At 35.0% G+C, this 18,810-nt stretch overlaps 1 protein-coding gene across 5 annotated transcripts in view; it reads right to left on the bottom strand.

Moving 5' to 3' along the window:
* Window positions 1–290: 290 nt before the first annotated feature.
* LOC136040527 (long-chain fatty acid transport protein 4-like) overlaps window positions 291–18,810 on the bottom strand; it is a 139,691-nt gene continuing 121,171 nt past the window's right edge. For 4 of the 5 annotated variants that reach the window (XM_065724706.1, XM_065724707.1, XM_065724709.1 and 1 more), the window contains 3 exons: window positions 13,266–13,430; window positions 3,112–3,258; window positions 291–1,929 (listed from right to left, as the gene is read on the bottom strand). In XM_065724706.1, the coding sequence (XP_065580778.1) occupies window positions 1,772–1,929; window positions 3,112–3,258; window positions 13,266–13,430 (470 nt within the window). In that variant the 3' untranslated portion in view covers window positions 291–1,771. The remainder of the gene's footprint in view (window positions 1,930–3,111; window positions 3,259–13,265; window positions 13,431–18,810) is intronic. The other variant, XM_065724708.1, reaches the window with a different exon arrangement.

Raw genomic sequence — 18,810 nt, forward strand, 5'->3', positions numbered from 1 at the left:
ATTAAGACAAGCAACTAAGAAACTACCGAAGCCCCAGTGGTTCTCTGAAATTCATAAACAAACAATTCCAAGAAACGAGGCTTACTTTCATATCAAGGGAAGATCAAGCTTAGATGCACGACTATTGCAGTCCATAGAAAATAAAGCTAAATTAAAAGACCGTGGCAGAGATATTTTTTATATATAAAGATTACATCGTATATGTATTATTTTTATTTATATTACACTTATCTAAGATATGTCTAATGATAAATACCTAACATAAAATATTATATCTTATTTATTTTATAATCTATATCAAGTATACCTTATTTTTATATTTAATATTGCTATATTTTACTTTATAGATTACAGATTTTATAATAATTTTATTCTTTTTCCCTTAGGTCAGAGTTATGTGGCCAGAATATATATATACATAAATATTTGATTACTGCAGCTTTACAGAAAAAAAAGTCTTAGAATTAAAATTTTTGGGAAACAATTTCTTGTTTTCATATCTTGGAAATAACAATTTCTAGGAATAATTTTCTGTCACAAATTAAAAATTAAGAGCACAATATAGAAACCCATTAAGACTAAAGCCTAAAATAGTAGCTGAATTGTTAAACTTAGATAATAATCCATCATAGATCTTTCTACTAGAACAGGGCTGTAGTCATAGACATGGTTGCCAATTGGTTCTAAAATTGACCAGAAGTCAGTTAAAAGCATTTTTTTTATTCTTTTGTCTCTTAAACAAAATGCTTTTTACAGTAGTATTTATTCTAATTCTTTTGATAAGTAAATCATTGAATTACTAAATTTTTTGTTGTTTAGTATGACTTTGATAACTAGTATTATGGCTTACACTTGTTTTTATGACACTTTTCTTGGTTTGCGAAGTAACTACATAGTTACTTGGCAAGTGATTATCCCTACATTTATAATTCTGCGCATGATCACTGAGCAAAACCAAGTGAGCTTTCAGTGAATATGCATGCATCAGAAAGCAGAGAAAATCGATCGCTTTCTATCGTTTTCTATAATTAAACAGCTTTTGATATTTATTTTCAATGAAACACGCCATTTGAAGTACCAACTGAGTACTACGGCGATTGGTTATTTTGTCTTACAAATTGACTGTTTTGGTCTGAACGTGGCTTAAGATAGTAATTTGTTACGCTAGTCTTTTGTATGAGGTCTAATTTAGGCAGTTATCATATATGCAGTGGTGCCAGTTAAAGAAAAGGTATAGAGTGGATAGGATTTTTTATTATTGCACAGTCAAGCAGTACTAGTCTTCCTACAGGTTAGTTAGAAATGTAAAAATAAAGAAAATCCTTCTGCCGTGTGTAAGCCAAGTTTTTCTAACTAATCTTAAGAGCTACCTAGAATCAGTGCAATCACTAGAATCATTGAAAGCTCTATAGTACCAAAAAAAATGAAGAAAGAAAAAGAAGAAAGAAAAGAGAAAAGAAAGAAGAAAGGCAAATAAGGAAAAGATATCTTGAAAACCCATGCAAGTGACAAACAAAACCAAATCTTCACCCAACTATGCGTTTATGTAATTTGTGATGCTAAGATTTTCCCAAAAACGTTATTCAATAAACAGTAGCTAGAAGTATATACATTAATGTACCTAAACCAGAATTAGCAGTAAGGCGACAAGTCATTTGGGATATAGAAAATGACCAGGTGGCAACCCTGGTCATTTGCACTGTAGATAGGTCCATGTAGACACTGTTGCACTGCAGACGAGTGTTGAGTCACCCTGTAGTGATTCACAAAGTTATAATCTAACTTTCCCACTTAGTATGTCACTATAAACTTGTTCCGTGAGTGGTACGTATTTATCAGCTTTGGAGTCAAACATGAAGAGTTTGTCCTTGATTTTTAGGGGATCAAAACCTTCCTTCTGAAAATCTACCTTCCTCAACTTGTAGGTTCCTATAAAAAAGAAAAAACACTTTACATTTTCATTTTGAATCTAACTAATCCTAAAACATCATCTGAATTGTTATCTATCAGCATTGGATGAATCAATGGAACTATCTATATGAAAAAGATACCTACATGAATATCTGTAAAACGTCAGATGTACAGAATCTTTAAAAAATCCTGTGTTAAAATACTCTACTCTACCTTAATGGATGACCCTATCTCCTTCATTTTAAACTTCTTTGGTTTCTATGACCAACTACTTAGAATTGACTGCACGGTCTTGCCAAACGAGTAGATGACAAAGAGATCAAATTCGACGCCTACTTTCCCAGAAATCTTAGAAAAAGATCGTCCTCGACGCCCAGCCCTCAAAGGGCCAAGCAAAAACCAGGTCGTCCCCAAATGAGAAGATCTTGTAATGAAAAATTTAAGGGAAATGGGAACTTCTAGGGAAGGTGTAAAGAGGGAAGGCTTTAGATGGATCGTGATGGAGGAGGAGCGTTCGTATCTGTGTAGGCCTCAGGATGCTGGATGCTGCAGCGAGTTGTTAGTAGTAGTAGTAATAGTTGTTTTGCCATAGATAGAGAAATTCAGTTTTAATGAAACTTATACGATGAAAAGTATGAATTTTGTTTTTTCGACGAACTCCAGCAGAATTTTCTCTTCGATTCATACAAATCTGTTGACCCAAATCAGTCATAGAAGCTACAGAAATATATGTTTTGAATTTATAAAGCTTTAACTTCTACAGAATATCTACTGAAAAAAAAATCTACTTACATCATCTATATCCTTTTTCATTCTATATTTATTAAAGACGTTTTATTCTCAAGATTCTATTAGAAGATCTACATTCTAGTTGATCCCTTCTCTAAGAGTTTTGTTTAAATCTTTCAAACAAAACTCTTAATTATAGTCCCCCCTCCTAACATCCTATATCCACCGTGGCTTTCAAACGGCTTATAAAAACAAAATCTGGATAGAGATAATGTCTACATGGTGCTACATAAATTTATCCCCTTTTCCCCAGTCAAATTTCTGAATAAAGGCGTTTTGGGTGGTGATAAATAAAGGACCCCCTGGTCCCTATTCAAATCTTCTGATTCGAAGAAAAGGAACTAAATATATATAAGCGCAATAAATTTGTCATTGGAAACAGATTTAACCAAAAAAGAGCCACAAATTCACCTGTCATGTCCATTTCTTTGACACTCCTAACAAAAAGAGGACGGGCATAGGGCGGCAAAGCTTGTTTCAACCCAGCAGCAAGTTCATCCAAGTCCAATGAGTCGTCATTATCAAGAATAGCAGTCATACCAGCACGACCTTCAGAGCCTATAAATCAAAAATAATATTAAAAATGGGCAAATACAGTTAGACCCGCGTCTTCATTATGGTTTTCAGGCAAGTTACCCGTTTGATTTTTTTACTTTTTCTGGCAGCTTTTTATTGATTCGTTTGATCAATTAAAAAAAATATATATGAATTTTGAGACCATATTCCGCCGTTTCAGCGTACTTGGCTGAAATAACACTTAAACCTCTCCTGATTTTAGACCCCTCTGATAGATTGCTTACCATTCTCCATCCCCCTCTGGTTCCCTGCTAAAAAAAAGAAGAAATAATTACGCCTTCGAAAAATTTAAGTGGGGGATTTTTTTAACCCTCAGGGTTCAAAAGACAAATCAATAAAAAAAACAATTTTTTTTTAGCTGAAAGTAAGGAGCGACATTAAAACTTAAAACGAACAGAAATTATTTCGTATATGAAAGGGGCTGCTTCCTCATCAACGCCCCACTCTTTACGCTAAAGTTTGACTCTTTCTCTCAACTCTGCTTTTTAAAACAGTAAAAAACTTTAGCGTAAAGACCGGGGTGTTGATGAGGAAGCAGCCCCTTTCATATACGAAGTAATTTCTGCTTGTTTTATGTTTTACTGTCGCTCCTTACTTTCAGCTATAAAAAACTTGTTTTTTTAAATTTAATTTCTGAACATTTTTGAATCGATACATGTTTTGATTTTGGCTCTCCGCAGATGAATAATTGAAACGAAATTTGCAAGTTTATTCTTTTTTTGGCTAAATGGCTTTCTCATAATTTTGATCAAATGATTTTGAGAAAAAAAAAGGAGCAGGGGAGGAAGCCTAGTTGCCCTCCGATTTTTTGGTTACTTAAAAAGGCAACTAGAACTTTAAACTTTTTACGAATTTTTTTGTTAGTAAAAGATATACGTAACTTATAAATTAGCTTACGTAACGAAACCTTGCATACTCGTGTTTTTATTACATATATGAGGGGGTTCACCCCCTCGTCAGTACCTCGCTCTTTACACTAAAGCTTAAATTTTGTCCCAACTCATTAAGAATGACCCCTGAATCACAAAAGCCGTAGAATAAATAGTTGAAATTACTAAAAATACTTTAGCGTAAAGAGCGAGGTATTAGGAGGAGGTGAGCCCCTCATATGCGTAACAATTTCTTTTCGTTTTAATTTTTAATGCTGCTCCTTATTTCCAGTTGAAAAAAGTTTTTCATATTTATTTTTTCATTGTTTTTTTTTTAAATAATGCTAGAACATCCTGCGCTCCCTTCATGGAAATTTTCTTCCCCCATGACAAGTTCCTCGATGGAAAGTTCCTCCAAAATATCCCCCTCTTGTCAGCCCCTCCCCCAACCAAAAAATCACCCTGAAAACGTCTGTACACTTCCCAATAACCATTACTATATGTAAGCACTGGTCAAAGTTTGTAACTTGTAGCCCTTCCCACGGGGACTGTGGGGGAGTAAGTCGTCCCCAAAGATATAGTTATAAGGTTTTTCGACTACGCTGAATAAAAAATCTATCTCAGAATTTCGATCTGTTGACTTTGGGAAAAAAATTAGCGTGGGAGGGGCCTAGGTGCCCTCCAATTTTTGGGTCACTCAAAAGGGCACTAGAACTTTTCATTTCCGTTAGAATGAGCCCTCTTACGACATTCTAGGACCACTTGGTCGATACGATGACCCCTGGAAAAAAAAAAAACAAAAAAACAACAAACAAATAAACGCGCATCCGTGATCAGCCTTCTGGCAAAAAATAAATTCCACATTTTTGTAGATAGGAGCTTGAAACTTCTACAATAGGGTTCTCCGATACTTTTAGGGGGTGTTTCCCCCTATTTTTTTTAAATAAGGCAAATTTTCTCAGGCTCGTAACTTTTGATGGGTAAGACTAAACTTGATGAAACTTATATATTTAAAATCAGCATTAAAATGCGATTCTTTTGATGTAGCTATCCTTATCAAATTCCATTTTTTAGAGTTTTGATTACTATTGAGCTGGGTCGCTCCTTACTACAGTTCGTTACCACGAACTGTTTGATCAGGCACATTTGAAGTGGCTTGTTGCCAGCAAACACAAGGCGACTTCGCCTGAAAAGGCTTTAATGAATCGCGACTCATAAAAACGTAATAAAATGAATATAACCACATTTTTTGTGCGTCCCCCCCCCTCCGGAAAAATTCTGGATACTCTCTTGTTTGCCATGGTAACCTTTAAACATATCAAGGCCGAAATTAATATTTTGCGGCAAAAAAATGGCTAGAATCAAGACATTAATGTGGCGCAATCGGATATGTTACTTAAAATGCGCTTTTTTTGGTGTACAGATCCTGTCTATTGTACCGTCGTTTGCTAAATTTTTCATTGTGAATATTTAGCTGATATAAAACAGCTTCAGATACGAATCTGAATTTTACATCTACGTAAACAAAGAAAAACAAAACAATAGACCCCACAGACGGGCTACCAACACATGTCAAACACTATTCGACGCTACAACTACACAACTACAGGTGGCCGGCGATTACCACAGGACAATATCCCCCGGAGAATACCCCCGTGGAAAATAAGGCTTTCAAAATTTAAGAATTTTATTTGAGTTTTATATTTTAATTTCCGTGGGGGAAGAAATTTTGGTACTTGTGTATTATGCGCTGCTCACCCAAGTTTACACTGTTTGTAATACTCGAGAATAAACCGGTTTTTTCGTTACTTTAGAAGCAAATTTGGGCTACAGATTTGCATATTAGGGGGGGGGGGTAAAGTATAGCGGGTCTGCATAAAAAATACGTTAGGTACAATTATTCTGCATATTATGAAGTGAAAATTGTTTTCTGACTTCAGCTGTCCAAATACTTAACCCCCTTTGTGCAAATATATAGTCCAAATTATATATTTCCCATATATTCTGTCACTTGTCTTTGTCTTGGCTCGCGCTAAGCTGAAAGAATACCCCCTCCCCTCCTAAGCTGAAAGAATACTCCCCCTCTAGGGGGTATTTTCCGAGAGGAGGGGGAAGTGTGTATTTTCCGAGGGGGGATATTACCCGTTTTATTAAGATCCGATCACTCATTCGTAAGATAAATATACCTCAATTTTCACGATTTCCCCTCCCTCCAACCCCCCTAGATATTCGAATCAGGAAAACGACTGTTATCAAGTCAATTTGTGCAGGTCCCTGACACGCCTACCAATTTTCATCGTCCAATCTTCAATTTTCAACCAAGTTTCATCCCGATCTATCCACTCTAAGCGTTTCTGAGATTTCCGTTTTCCCCCTCCAACTCTCCCCAATGTCACCGGATCCGATCGGGATTTGAAATAAGAGCTCTAAGGCACGAGATCCTTCTAAGTATCAAATTTCATTAAGATCTGATCACCGTTCGTAACTTATAAATACCTAATTTTTTGTAATTTTTCCAAATTAGCCATCCCTCCACTCTCCCCCCCCCCCAGACGGTTGAATCGGGGAAGCGACTGTTTCTAATTTAATCTGGTCAGGTTTCTGATACGCCAGCCAACTTTCATCGTTCAAGCTTACCTGGAAGTGCCCAAATTGGCAAAGCCGGGACCGACAGATCGACTGATCGACCGACAGAAATTGCGATCGCTATATGACACTTGGCCGACGGGCAAGTGCCACAAAAATCAAACAAATTGACAATGATGATTACAAGAATCCCTCAAATTTTCGTGAAAAATTTCATGACAGAAAAACTTTCGTCGTGATCACGCACAACCCGTATTGCTGAATGCCTCCAAGAAGTTTGCAAGAGGCGCCGAGGAGAAAACTGCGCCCGGGTTGTTTCATACTATCGTCGCTAAAGTACATCACTGTTTCTTGTATTATAATTACGAAGGTACCGGGTGTAAAAATACCTTTAATGTATTCAGGGGTAAGATTAGCAAAAACTTTTATATTAATATCGAATCAATTAATACGTAAATTAAATAGTAATAATAAATAAGTAATGTAATATAATATAATACATACAAAATAATACTATAAATACTGTGATACAAAAATAGTTCAAGTAATAACAAATTAATTAAATCAATATAAAAAATTACCATCAATCAATAAAAAATCAGTATAGCTGCGAGAGGAAGAATATTTAGCTGCACATTTTAAATACACGTATCAGCACATTTATTTAAACACACAAAATTTAAATATACACTCCTCCCCGAATCTCTCTTCCCTTGATCTGTTAAAATTCTGACGGCAGAAATGTGCACTCTAAGGCATTTCAAACGTGACAGAAAAGGTGAGGACTATACAACATAAAAAGGCAACAATATAATTAAGGGAAATATAAGTAAGTAGTAGTAGTAAGTAAGACGGCATTAGACCCTTAAGGTCCAAACCAGCGGTGCTGATCTCCGTTTCATGGCCCTTCAGCGAGGTTGGGGACCAACCATCCTGTGCTTTCACACACCCTTCCTGCTTACCTTCGCCAGATTTCCCCGGGTACCCATTTAGAGCTGGGTCGACTCTGGCTGAGCTTACAGTCACGCCACTGACCCCTGTCCAAAACTAAATAACGGGTCACATCTGGGAATGAACCCGTGCCCCTTGGACTCAGAATTCCCACGCCAGCGCGCCAACCACTCAGCCAAGACGGGCATCGATATAAAAGGGAAGAAAGCAACAACATAAAAGGTAACAGTGGATAGGTGATTAATACTTAAGTCTGAGGATAATTTTCGGTAGCAGTGTTTGAGTTTTCTTATAATTTGGACGCTAAGGAGAGTTATACAATTTGTTTTACAACTTATTTCCTTATTTTTCAGGTTCAAATTCTAATGTCCTCCTTCTCGTTCTTTTGATCTTTTGTTTTTGTGATATTGTAAATTATGTAACTTTTCGACTAAATTCACCTTAGAGAGAAAGATGGGTTTACTAGTATAAATAAACAGAACAAAACAAGTAAATGGCCCGAAGCAAAGCTTGTTCGGGCTTACAACCCAAGTACACATAAAAATAACCTGTACTAATCTGGAAATTATGTCAAGGATATGACACAATAAATATTTTCTAGGCTCATATTTTCTGAAGTTTGCAATACTCCCATTTTTATTCATCTCTGGCTCCCCTGCATCTTTTAGAAATTATGCCCGTCTCATCTGTGACTATGTACCATTGCCACTGTGACTGTAACAGTGATAATGGTGACCACTGTGACCATTATCATCTGTGACTGTAACTATATACCACTGTTCTCATAATTCCATACTGCCAACAAAGAAAACTGTTAAAATACTTGGGATACTTTTGGACGATGATTTAAGATGGAATTCGCACGTTGACTATCTGACTAAAAAAGGCGCATCGCTTTTACATTCATTTTCCAACCTTAAAAAGATTTGGTACACCAACTGAGGTTTTAAAGTCTGTATACTGCAGTTAAGTTAGACCTTCTCTTGAGTATGCATGCCCTGCTTGGCATCCAGGATTGACAAAAGATCAAACAGACAGACTTGAGACGATACAAAAAAGAGCTGTAAAAATTATACTTGGACAAAACTACTCAACTTACGAGGACGCACTGGAACAACTCAATTTGGACTCACTTGATAGTCGTAGTCATGGCTTAACATATAGATTTGGACTAAATTGTTTGAATTCCCCAACTCATTGTCGTCTACTACCCAACCTTGAGAGCCCCCAACTGAAGGACCGGTTACTAGACTCCGACAAATAAAAAAGAATTGTCCATAGTTACTGACTTGCTCAGCCTATAGTACTGAGAGATATCGCAAATAATTTGTTCCATATTTTAACCGTCATTTTAATAATATTGACGCGACTAATATTTAATGTTTGATTCATATGTGTTTGATTAATATAATGTTTGTTTAAATTTTCCTGTAAGTGTTTTTGAATGTATTTTGTAGTGAATAAATATATTCTATTCTATTCTATGCGAGGCATTTCTGAGCCACTTGGAGGCTCAGAAGATAAAGCCTAGCTGAGAGAACAGAGTTCAGAGTTTTATTCACCAATACATACAAATTAGAAATACAATACCCTTAATCCCCCTCTTAAGACTTCGTGGCCAAAAGTCTAATTAAGAGTGTTAATCTCTTAGTTAATAAACTAATTTTTAAATTAAAATTTTACAGCCAACGCCTATCTCTGTCATTATTTTTAACTTCCCGCTTTTGTTTTGGGTTTTGAATCTTTGGGTCAGTCTTTTAACTTTGTGATTTGAAGTACATTGAAGAACAGTCAGGATTATTCTTACTTAAAAAAAAAAAGACCATAGCTTGTTGTTTTTTTTTTTTTAAACATAGCTAGGCAAGAGTAATCTTTTCCTGTGATGGTTGAGGCTTATAGGCTAGCCTTCTTCCCAGGGTCAGTTTTAGGATAGTTTAATTGACTTTTTTACTGAATGAAAAGCTTACCAATTGCATGTTGATATGGAAACATTTTAGACAAGCTACTTTTTAATATTGTGGAAAGGGGATAGGGTAGGAATATAAAACTTTCAGTAATCAATCCAGGGCCAAAAACATACACTGGGAAGGTAATGCCAAGGTACTATGCTAACCCTCTTCTGATTTCTAATTCATAGAAATTGCCCTAGCCTACTTGAGAGGTCTATTACTTAATTTGATTAAGTCTAATTAAGTTTCTAGCCATTCTTGCCAAACACTTGCAAGCAACAAGGTTGATATTTTGTCCAAATATAATCGTTTTTACAGCTTCTCTTTAAACCATTTTGGGCCGCTAGGTGGCATCTAGGCACCTAGCCGCTAGGCATCATGACCAAACAAAATGCCACATTAAACGCATCATTTCACAGTTGTATTTCATATCTATCGTGAGTTGCTTCAAATAAACAAAAACCGACACCTCTCATCACGATGTTCCTTTGACAACGTTACGGGCATTGTTAAAAAATACATAACTTTTTAAATATAATGATATTTTCGCCATCTAAATATACCCAACTGTTCAAAATAATTAGGAACATCTGAAAATAAGGTAATAATATGGATTTAATATAGTTACATAGTTAATATAGATTAAAGTTAATATAGTTATATAGTTAATATAGAGTTACTAGAGTAATGATACAGTTGTCTTCGAGAAATATCGAGAGAAAAGTAAAAATTCCTAAGAAATAATTGAATTCGTTATCTATTTTGGAGTTAGAGACACCTAACGACAGCTACATTGGACTCAGCGAAGAACAAAAAAGTTTGTTCTTTGTATGTATAGTTTGTTATAATTCTATTTCATTTTCCAAGCTTCAGAAAATAAACTGTATAGCAATGACCGTACAGTCCAATTTTGAGCTCATAAGCAAAAATCGATTTGGTCTACACGGCTGCTAGTCAATACGCCCAAATATTCGGAATTACCACCCCCAATTACCCAAAGAACCACCCTCAAACCGACTGTAGTAGATTTTATGCCAACCCTTGAAAGATACAGGCCTCTAGATCTTGGACTAGTGGAAAGATTGCCTATGACATTTCGATAGTTTTTTTAATACTATATTTTTGTTATTTCTCAAGCAATGTAAGGGCATTCGTCTTTTTTCTAGTTTTGTTATTCTTCATTTTTGCGCTATGCATTATAGTGATATTTTTAGTTAATTATTTTAAATATTTATTTAATTAATTATATTTCTTACTTCTAATTGTTGATATTATATTGTATTTCGAGTGTATTGATTTAAAGGGATATTGGAGTATCGTATATAAATTTAAAAAGTAAATAGCGGAAACAAATGATTTTAATATACAATGATCTACGCCATTTTCGGATATTTTCTAACCATATTCTATTCCATATTCATAATGTATTCTCTAGCAATTTTCTAGGCCAAGTTCTAAGCCATTTTAGGCCATCTAAGCCATTTCATGGATGAAAACATGTAAATAATAAGGTTATGTAAAAAAAAACATAAAAAATAAAAAATAACCGAAAAAAAGGATATAGCAATTATTAATAGCCTGAATCAAATGCCAACAATTCAAAGGCTACAATTTCCTAGCCAAAAATTCCAGTAATAATATTTAACAAATGTTATATAAAAATAGTTATGAAAAGAAAAAATTTTCCGTAAAGTTAATCTTCTTTGCTATAGGGAAGGGGAAGCCCCCTCATATACAGAATAATTTCTGTTTTAAAGTTTTAGGGTTGCTCTTTACTTTCATTTGAAAACAAAACTTTTTTCTTATTTAATAAGTAAATTATTAATATATGTACCAATCAATAAATTATTAAACTAATCAAAATACTAAGCCATTGAATAAAAAAAAAGCTAAATTATTTGTTTTACATACCTATATATGTTATGTCAACCTACTGAAGATTGTTGATTTATTTCATTTGTTGAAGCATTTTTGTGATTTCCCTTATGTATTTTACATCCTTAATTTCAAGGCAAACATTGGATCTCCATTCAGCCTACGATGCGATAACCCGACGATAGAGACAGTCGTGGAGTTAAAGTACTTAGGAAGTACCATCCACAACTCAGGATCGTGTCAGCGAAAAGAAGTCAAGCTAAGAATCGGTAGCAAACTCGCAAATTTGGTGCAAGGGGAAGTACTCTGTCCAAGCCAAGTTGGGGCTCTTCCAACGTTCTCTCGAAGCTTTGCTATAATTTCGAAATTTGGCACATAGATCAACATCTAGAAAAGAAACTCCTCGCGTTCGAATACACGTGCTTTAGGCTTTTTTTTTAAATATCCATGGTCGCAAATTTAACGAAAGCTACTCCGTACGACAGTACGACAGAAGACCTCCTAGCCACTGATAGCCAAGGCGATCAAATACACGAAGTAGATATACCTCAAGCATGACATCCGCTTGCTCGAAACTCGACTACCAAAGGGCGTCCTTCAGTGGCACCCATGTGGAATCAGAGGAAGAGAGCACCCCAAAAACCTAATATGCACAGCTGCTGGGTTGACCTCACAAATCTCAATACCTCAATCCAATCCGAATGGGAGGATGTCTGGGCGGCTGTAGTGATAAGAGACGACTGGCGACTCTTCTTGGATGCCCTAAGCGCCTCCGGAGGCACCGGAGGTTCTAACGTATGAGGCAAGGTTAATTTGGAGGACAAAAAATTGTTTCTTTTTAATTTGTAATGCCACTCTTCACTCTCATCGGAGAAAATATAAACCCGTTTTCTTATATACTCTATCTATAAAAATACGTATCAAATAGTAATTATTAAACCAATAAAACAAGCAAGGAAATTTGTAAAACAATCTTAGAAATCACGCGAATTTCAGTGCTTATTCTTGTATTTAAGTGTGTTTTAGTTCAATTAGTTTATTTTTAATATGGCGCACTTTTATTACGTCACATTTTTTATTATGTCACAGTTTTTATTACGTCACATTTTTGCTTTAAGTCAATAACATTTTCTTTAACCGTATGCCAGAAAGGGAAGCCAAAATAACCCCAAGATCAGAGTCATTGTTGCCAAATACCATTAAACATTTTTGCAAAAAAAAAAAAAAAAAATCGAGCAAGCACAAAAAGGTTCTTGAGTCAAAACATCTTACAAATAACTTATTTTTTGTGGAATAAACTTAACTAAAATATTTGATTTTGTACTACATTGTTTCAACATTATTCTATTGTATTGTATCAAACATAGGGAGGGTGGGGTGGATTATCGTTTTTTTTTTTTTTTTTCAATGAAAATACCACAAAGTAAGATGTTTTCAATGACAATTGCCCAAAGAGAGCGTTTTTCAATCTCTAAGAAGGGAGCATATAACCCCCCCCCCAAAAAAATGACGCCACTGAGCTGTAGGATTAACATTTTCTGTATAGAACATTTTTTTTTTAATTCTTCAACATTGATGATTACTTGGACCACAATGACTTTTCACTTATAATTGAAAGAAAAATATATCAAAAATGGGTAAAATTTCATTGTACTGTTAAAAATTTCAAGCATTTTGAATATATTTTCGCTTCAATGTTTAAGAGAGTTATTTTGGAAACATGACAAAAAAATGCTTTAGGACTATCATGCTCAATTACCTGGAACTTCCACTCCGTAGACAGTAGCACATTTGAGTTTGGCAACATTCATAACAACAGATTCCACTTCAGTAGTAGAAACATTTTCACCTCTCCAGCGGAAAGTGTCACCAGTACGATCCTTAAAAAAGAGGTAGCCGAGTTCATCCATCATCATTATATCACCTGCAACCGTGAAGTTCAAGTTCATTTCAAGTTCAAGTTCATTTATTTATAAATCGCACATACATGTATATATAAATGACATAGGCCCATGGGGAGACAAGCTCGAAAAACTAGGCCTAGACAAAGATAAAATAATAACACACTACAATACAAAGATAAACATGACGGCAAAGATACAACAACACAACAATAATATGAAAGTAGCAGCTAGCCCAGGATCATTCAATACTATTGAAAAAATTAAAAATGTCCATATTATTAAATATAAATTAATACTGGAAGATAGCTGAGAGGCCCATAATCACCCAGAGCAACGAATCATACAAAAACTTTGCCTTACTAAAAAGATACTTAATTTAAAAATAATCCTGAACTAAATGAAATTTAAGTTTCCTTTTTATTAAATGGATAGGGGAAAAATTATCAATAAGAGTCTTGTGAGCATCCCAGCACCGAGCTATTGACACAAACGGAGCGAATTTAGATCTCTCAGTATTATACTTGTCAATGTAGATATCCTTTTTTTGTCGAGTGTTATAATTATGTAAATCTTGTGATTGGGAGAACAAACTTTGATGGAGGTAATATGGCGGTAATTTCTTAATGTCATAATTGATTTTGAAAAGAATTGCTCCAAAAGCAAATTGTTGAGAGACTGGAAGTATATCTAGATAAGTATATAAAGATGCAGTAGAAGACTTATTTGGAAGTTCAATAGGTGATGGAATAAACAGTTTAAGGATTCTTAGGGCTTTATTTTGTAAAATCTGTATTGGTTTAATATGGCTTTTAAATGTAGATAAATATACTAGAGAACAATAATTAATATTAGTCTGAATCAGAGCAAAATAAATACTTCGTAAAGCAGAGTAGGGCAAACAAAGCTTCAACCTTCGCATTAAACCAACATACCTTGAAATCTTTAATCGTAGATTTTGAATGTGTGTTTTAAAAGATAAGCTTTCATCAATCACAAGTCCAAGGTACTTTATCGTTTTCACCCGAGATATTGATAATAGATACTTTGAAGAGGTAACTCAGGTAATACGAGGGCAGATATTTGACTTTCTACCGTAAATTATGAAATTAGTTTTTGATACATTCAAAGCAATAAAATTTGAAGAACACCAATCAAGAACATTAGAAAATGCAGTATTCAGTTTTGCCTCCAGCTCCTCGTCATTCTTTTCAGAAATTGAAACTGCCGTATCATCAGCAAAATGTGTGTTGAGACACGGGGATGTAAAAGCGCGGTGAAAATCATTTATATAAATTAAAAAAAGGAGAGGACCTAGGACAGAGCCCTGAGGTACCCCAACCTTCGAAGACTGAGGTACAGGTGAAGAGAGGAAATTGCCCCCATCTAATCGTTGCTTTCTCTTATCAAGATAAGATTTAACTAGATCCAACGCCGGTCCACGCACACCACAATTATCCAATTTACTAAAAAGAATACAATGGGATATTGTATCGAATGCTTTTTTAAAATCTAAAAATTAAGAAAAAATTAATTTGTGAAAAAATTAAGACACCTGTTAAACGACAAAAGACACCTGTTAAGAAAGGAAGAACAAATAGACTATGTAGCATAGGACATTGCTTTGACTTTCAATCCCCTTTAGCCTCCAAAAAGAAAGAAAGAGGGGGAGGGAGAGAAAAAGAGAGGAGGAAAGAGAACGAGGAAGAAAGAGCACGAGGAAGAAAGAGAGCGAGGTAGAAAGGGGGTGGGGTAAATTTCTGTTTAAGTACAAAGCAACTAACTTATGGTATAGGGTCCTTTGGCAACCTGTTGTTGAGGTCATTTTCTTTGTTCTTCTTTTAGGAATATTGGTAGTCATAGACGAAATCTTTATCTGTTCCTAGCCTCTCTAGCATAATTCCAGTAGCACTGCCGCAATGCGGCAGGAGTCACTATGGGAGCCGAATAGGGACAGGAGGGGGTCAATTGGGCCCTAGATTTTGAAAGATTTGTTTTTTGTGTTTGTACTGAAAAAATTGACCCCATTCCTGGATCTGAAAATACAAATTTTCTCGTATCTTCATTTCAAAAACTGAAAAAAAAGGATTGATCTTCCACCTGCGTTTTCGTAAATTAGTAATTCTGCTATCCTTGATGAGCTCCAGAGAAGGCGAAGAAGAAGAAAGTTGAATAAGTGCATTTTTTTGGTATTACATTAAAAAAAAAACCCTAGATTTTGAAAAAAAAAGCAACGTTTCTTGAATTGACACCCTCGCAAGAACCTGGATACTTAAAAAAGAGATTTGTAGAAGCTGAAAGTTTGAAAAGAGATATCTAGCAAGTATTTCTGAACCGTCTTAGCAGAGTAGTTAGCGCACTAGACTTGAAATCCCGAGGACAGGGATTTGAGTCCTGGTATCACTGGTTATTTGGTTTAGAACGTGGGTCAATGATGTCACCCTGTAACCTCAGCCAAAGTCGACCCAGCTATAAATCGGTGCCTCTAGAATTATAGGGGAAAAACACACGAAGCTAAGATCAGTATAGAAAATCTGGAGGTCAGTACCTGCTCAAAGATGACTATTGGTCAGCGTGAGAAAAAGTATTTATTTTTATTCTAAAGTACTTCTGGAATTAAGGAAAAACTGCTTTGAAAGAGAAGTGATAATAATAAAACGAATTACAGTCATTACAATATTCGTTCTTCCTTATGGTTGCAAGGTCTAGCCGCTCAAAGCTTCACAAGCACGCCATCTTGACGTATTTGGTCACAAATAGCTTTAATCCATAGCTTATATTAATGACTATACCCATAGACAAACAACAATACATGGAACTCAGTATAATTCTATTTCCAGACGTTACGCTATCACACAGGATATCCGTAATATATTAAAGTTTTTGTAATTCAAAATGTGTCCGGATGTGCAAACCAATTTCGTCCTTCTGAAAATATTGTCCTACTGAGCGCTATCCTCGTTCTTCATTAGATGAATTTTATATTTGGTTTATTTTTATATTTGCTTGCATTTTATATATTGGCATTTTATATATTGACTCCAGTTGAATAACATGCATAAACAAATTTAATAATTAAAATTTAATAAATTTTAATGAACAGTTTAATAAACTACGTAATATACACATGGCTGCGTTGATTGGGGATGATTAAAAAAAAAACTAGTTTTTAAAACTGAACGTGAGGAGCGACATTAAAACTTAAAACGAACAAAAATTACTCCGTATATGAAACGGGTTGTCCCCTCCGCAATCCCTCGCTCTTTACGCTAAAGCTTTTAATTGTTTTAAAAAGCAGAATTGTGGCAAAGAGTCAAACTTTAGCGTAAAGAGCGAGGGATTGCGGAGGGGACAACCCATTTCATATACGGAGTAATTTCTGTTCGTTTTAAGTTTTAATGTCGCTCCTCACTTTCAGTTTAAAAAACTAGTTTTTTTATTTAATTTCTGAACGTTTTTGAATTAATGCATTTTTTATTTTGGCTCTCCGCACATTAATTATTAAAATGAAATTTTCAGATTAATTCTTTTTTGGCTAAATGGCTTTCTCTTAGTTTTGATCAGACGATTTTTAGAAATAAGGGGTGGGGAAGGAGGCCTAGTTGCCGTCGAATTTTTCGTTTACTTAAAAAGGCAACCAGAACGTTTAATCTTTAACGAACGTTTTTATTAGTAAAAAATATACGTAACTTAAGAATTAACTTACGTAACAAACTTTTATATTCTTATATTTTTTATTATGTATATGAGGGGGTATATACACTAAATTTTAAGTTGGTGTCCCAATTCTTTAAGAATGAACCCTGAATCAGAAAGACCTTAGAATAAATAGTTGAAATTACTTAAAATACTTCAGCATAAATAGCAAGATATTTATCTCCTCCTAAATACCTCACTCTTTATGCTAAAGTATTTTTAGAACCCCTCATATGCGTAATAATCTCTGTTCGTTTTAAGTTTTAATGCTACTCCTTACTTTCAGTTGAAAAAACTTTTTCATGTTTATTTTTTCATAGTTGTTCTTATATTAATGCTAGAAAGTCCCGCGCCCTTTTCATTGAATTTCTCTTCCCCCATGACATATTCCTCCAAGGTAAGATCCTCCCACATAGCCCCCTTCTCCTCAACCCCACCCCCAAACCAAAAAAATCCCCCTGAAAACGTCTGTACACTTCCCAGTAACCATTACTGTATGTAAACACTGGATAGAGTTTGTAACTTGCAGCCCCTCCCCCAGGGACTCGGGGAAGGCAGTCATTCCAAAGACATAGTTATTATGGTTTTCGACAATGCGAAACAAAATGGCTAACTCAAAATTTTGATCCGTTGACTTTGGGAAAAAATGAGCGTGGGAGGGGGCCTAGGTGCCCTCCAATTTTTTGGTCACTTCAAAAGGGCACTAGAACTTTTCATTTCCGTTAGAATGAGCCCTCTTGCGAGATTCTAGGACCACTTGGACGATACGATGACCCCTAAAAAAAAAAAAAAAAAAAAAAAATTACCTGTGATCTGTCTTCTGGCAAAAAATACGAAATTCCACATTTTTGTAAATAGGAGCTTGAAATTTTTGCTAAAGGGTTCTCTGATACGCTGAATGCGATGGTGTGATTTTCGTTAAGATTTTTGGACCTTTTTGGGGTGTTTCCCCCTATTTTCCAAAATAAGACAAATTTTCTCAGGCTCGTAGCTTTTGATGACAAAGATTAAATTTGATGAAACTTATATATTTAGAATTAGCATGAAAATTCAATTCTTTTGATGTATATTTTAGCATCAAAAGAATCGAATCCGTGTTTTAGAGTTTCGTTTACTATTGAGCCGGGTCGCTCCTTACTACAGTTCGTTACCACGAACTGTTTGATACAAAAGTCTTACATGAAAAGAAGGGAGCAGTTCTCGGTGATAAGCTGGGGGAACAAAATTGGATACACTAAGACGATTAGAAAAGACCACATCTTCCTCTCCTTCTGAAGCAATATCCATTTCGAGCATGCAGCAGTCTATTGCTTCAATACTAAGGCGAATAAGAACGGCGTTCTGTTTTAGCGTTATTACCACTGTTCGTCTTATTCATGCAATTGCCCAAAAACGAATGATTCACGTGATAAGATTTCTATTTAATTATTTTGAAAAATCTCTAGCACAAGCCCACAAAGGGAAAAACAATAACAAAAAAGAAAAATCATAATGAATGACCATTTGTGAGTCAAAATTTAGCTGTAAAAAGTCAATTAAAGAGAAAAAGATAAAAACTGGTCAAACTCAACTTAAACAAATACAAGTCAGTTAAAAAAAAAAAAAAATTAAAAGTGACATTAAAAAAGGGGGGAGGGCAAAATAAGCAAATAAGTGCAAGAACCTGGGCAGCACCATCAGCCAATAAAAAAAAAAAAAAGAAAGGGG

Source organism: Artemia franciscana, chromosome 21 (assembly GCF_032884065.1).
Source record: "Artemia franciscana chromosome 21, ASM3288406v1, whole genome shotgun sequence".
NCBI lineage: Eukaryota > Metazoa > Arthropoda > Branchiopoda > Anostraca > Artemiidae > Artemia > Artemia franciscana.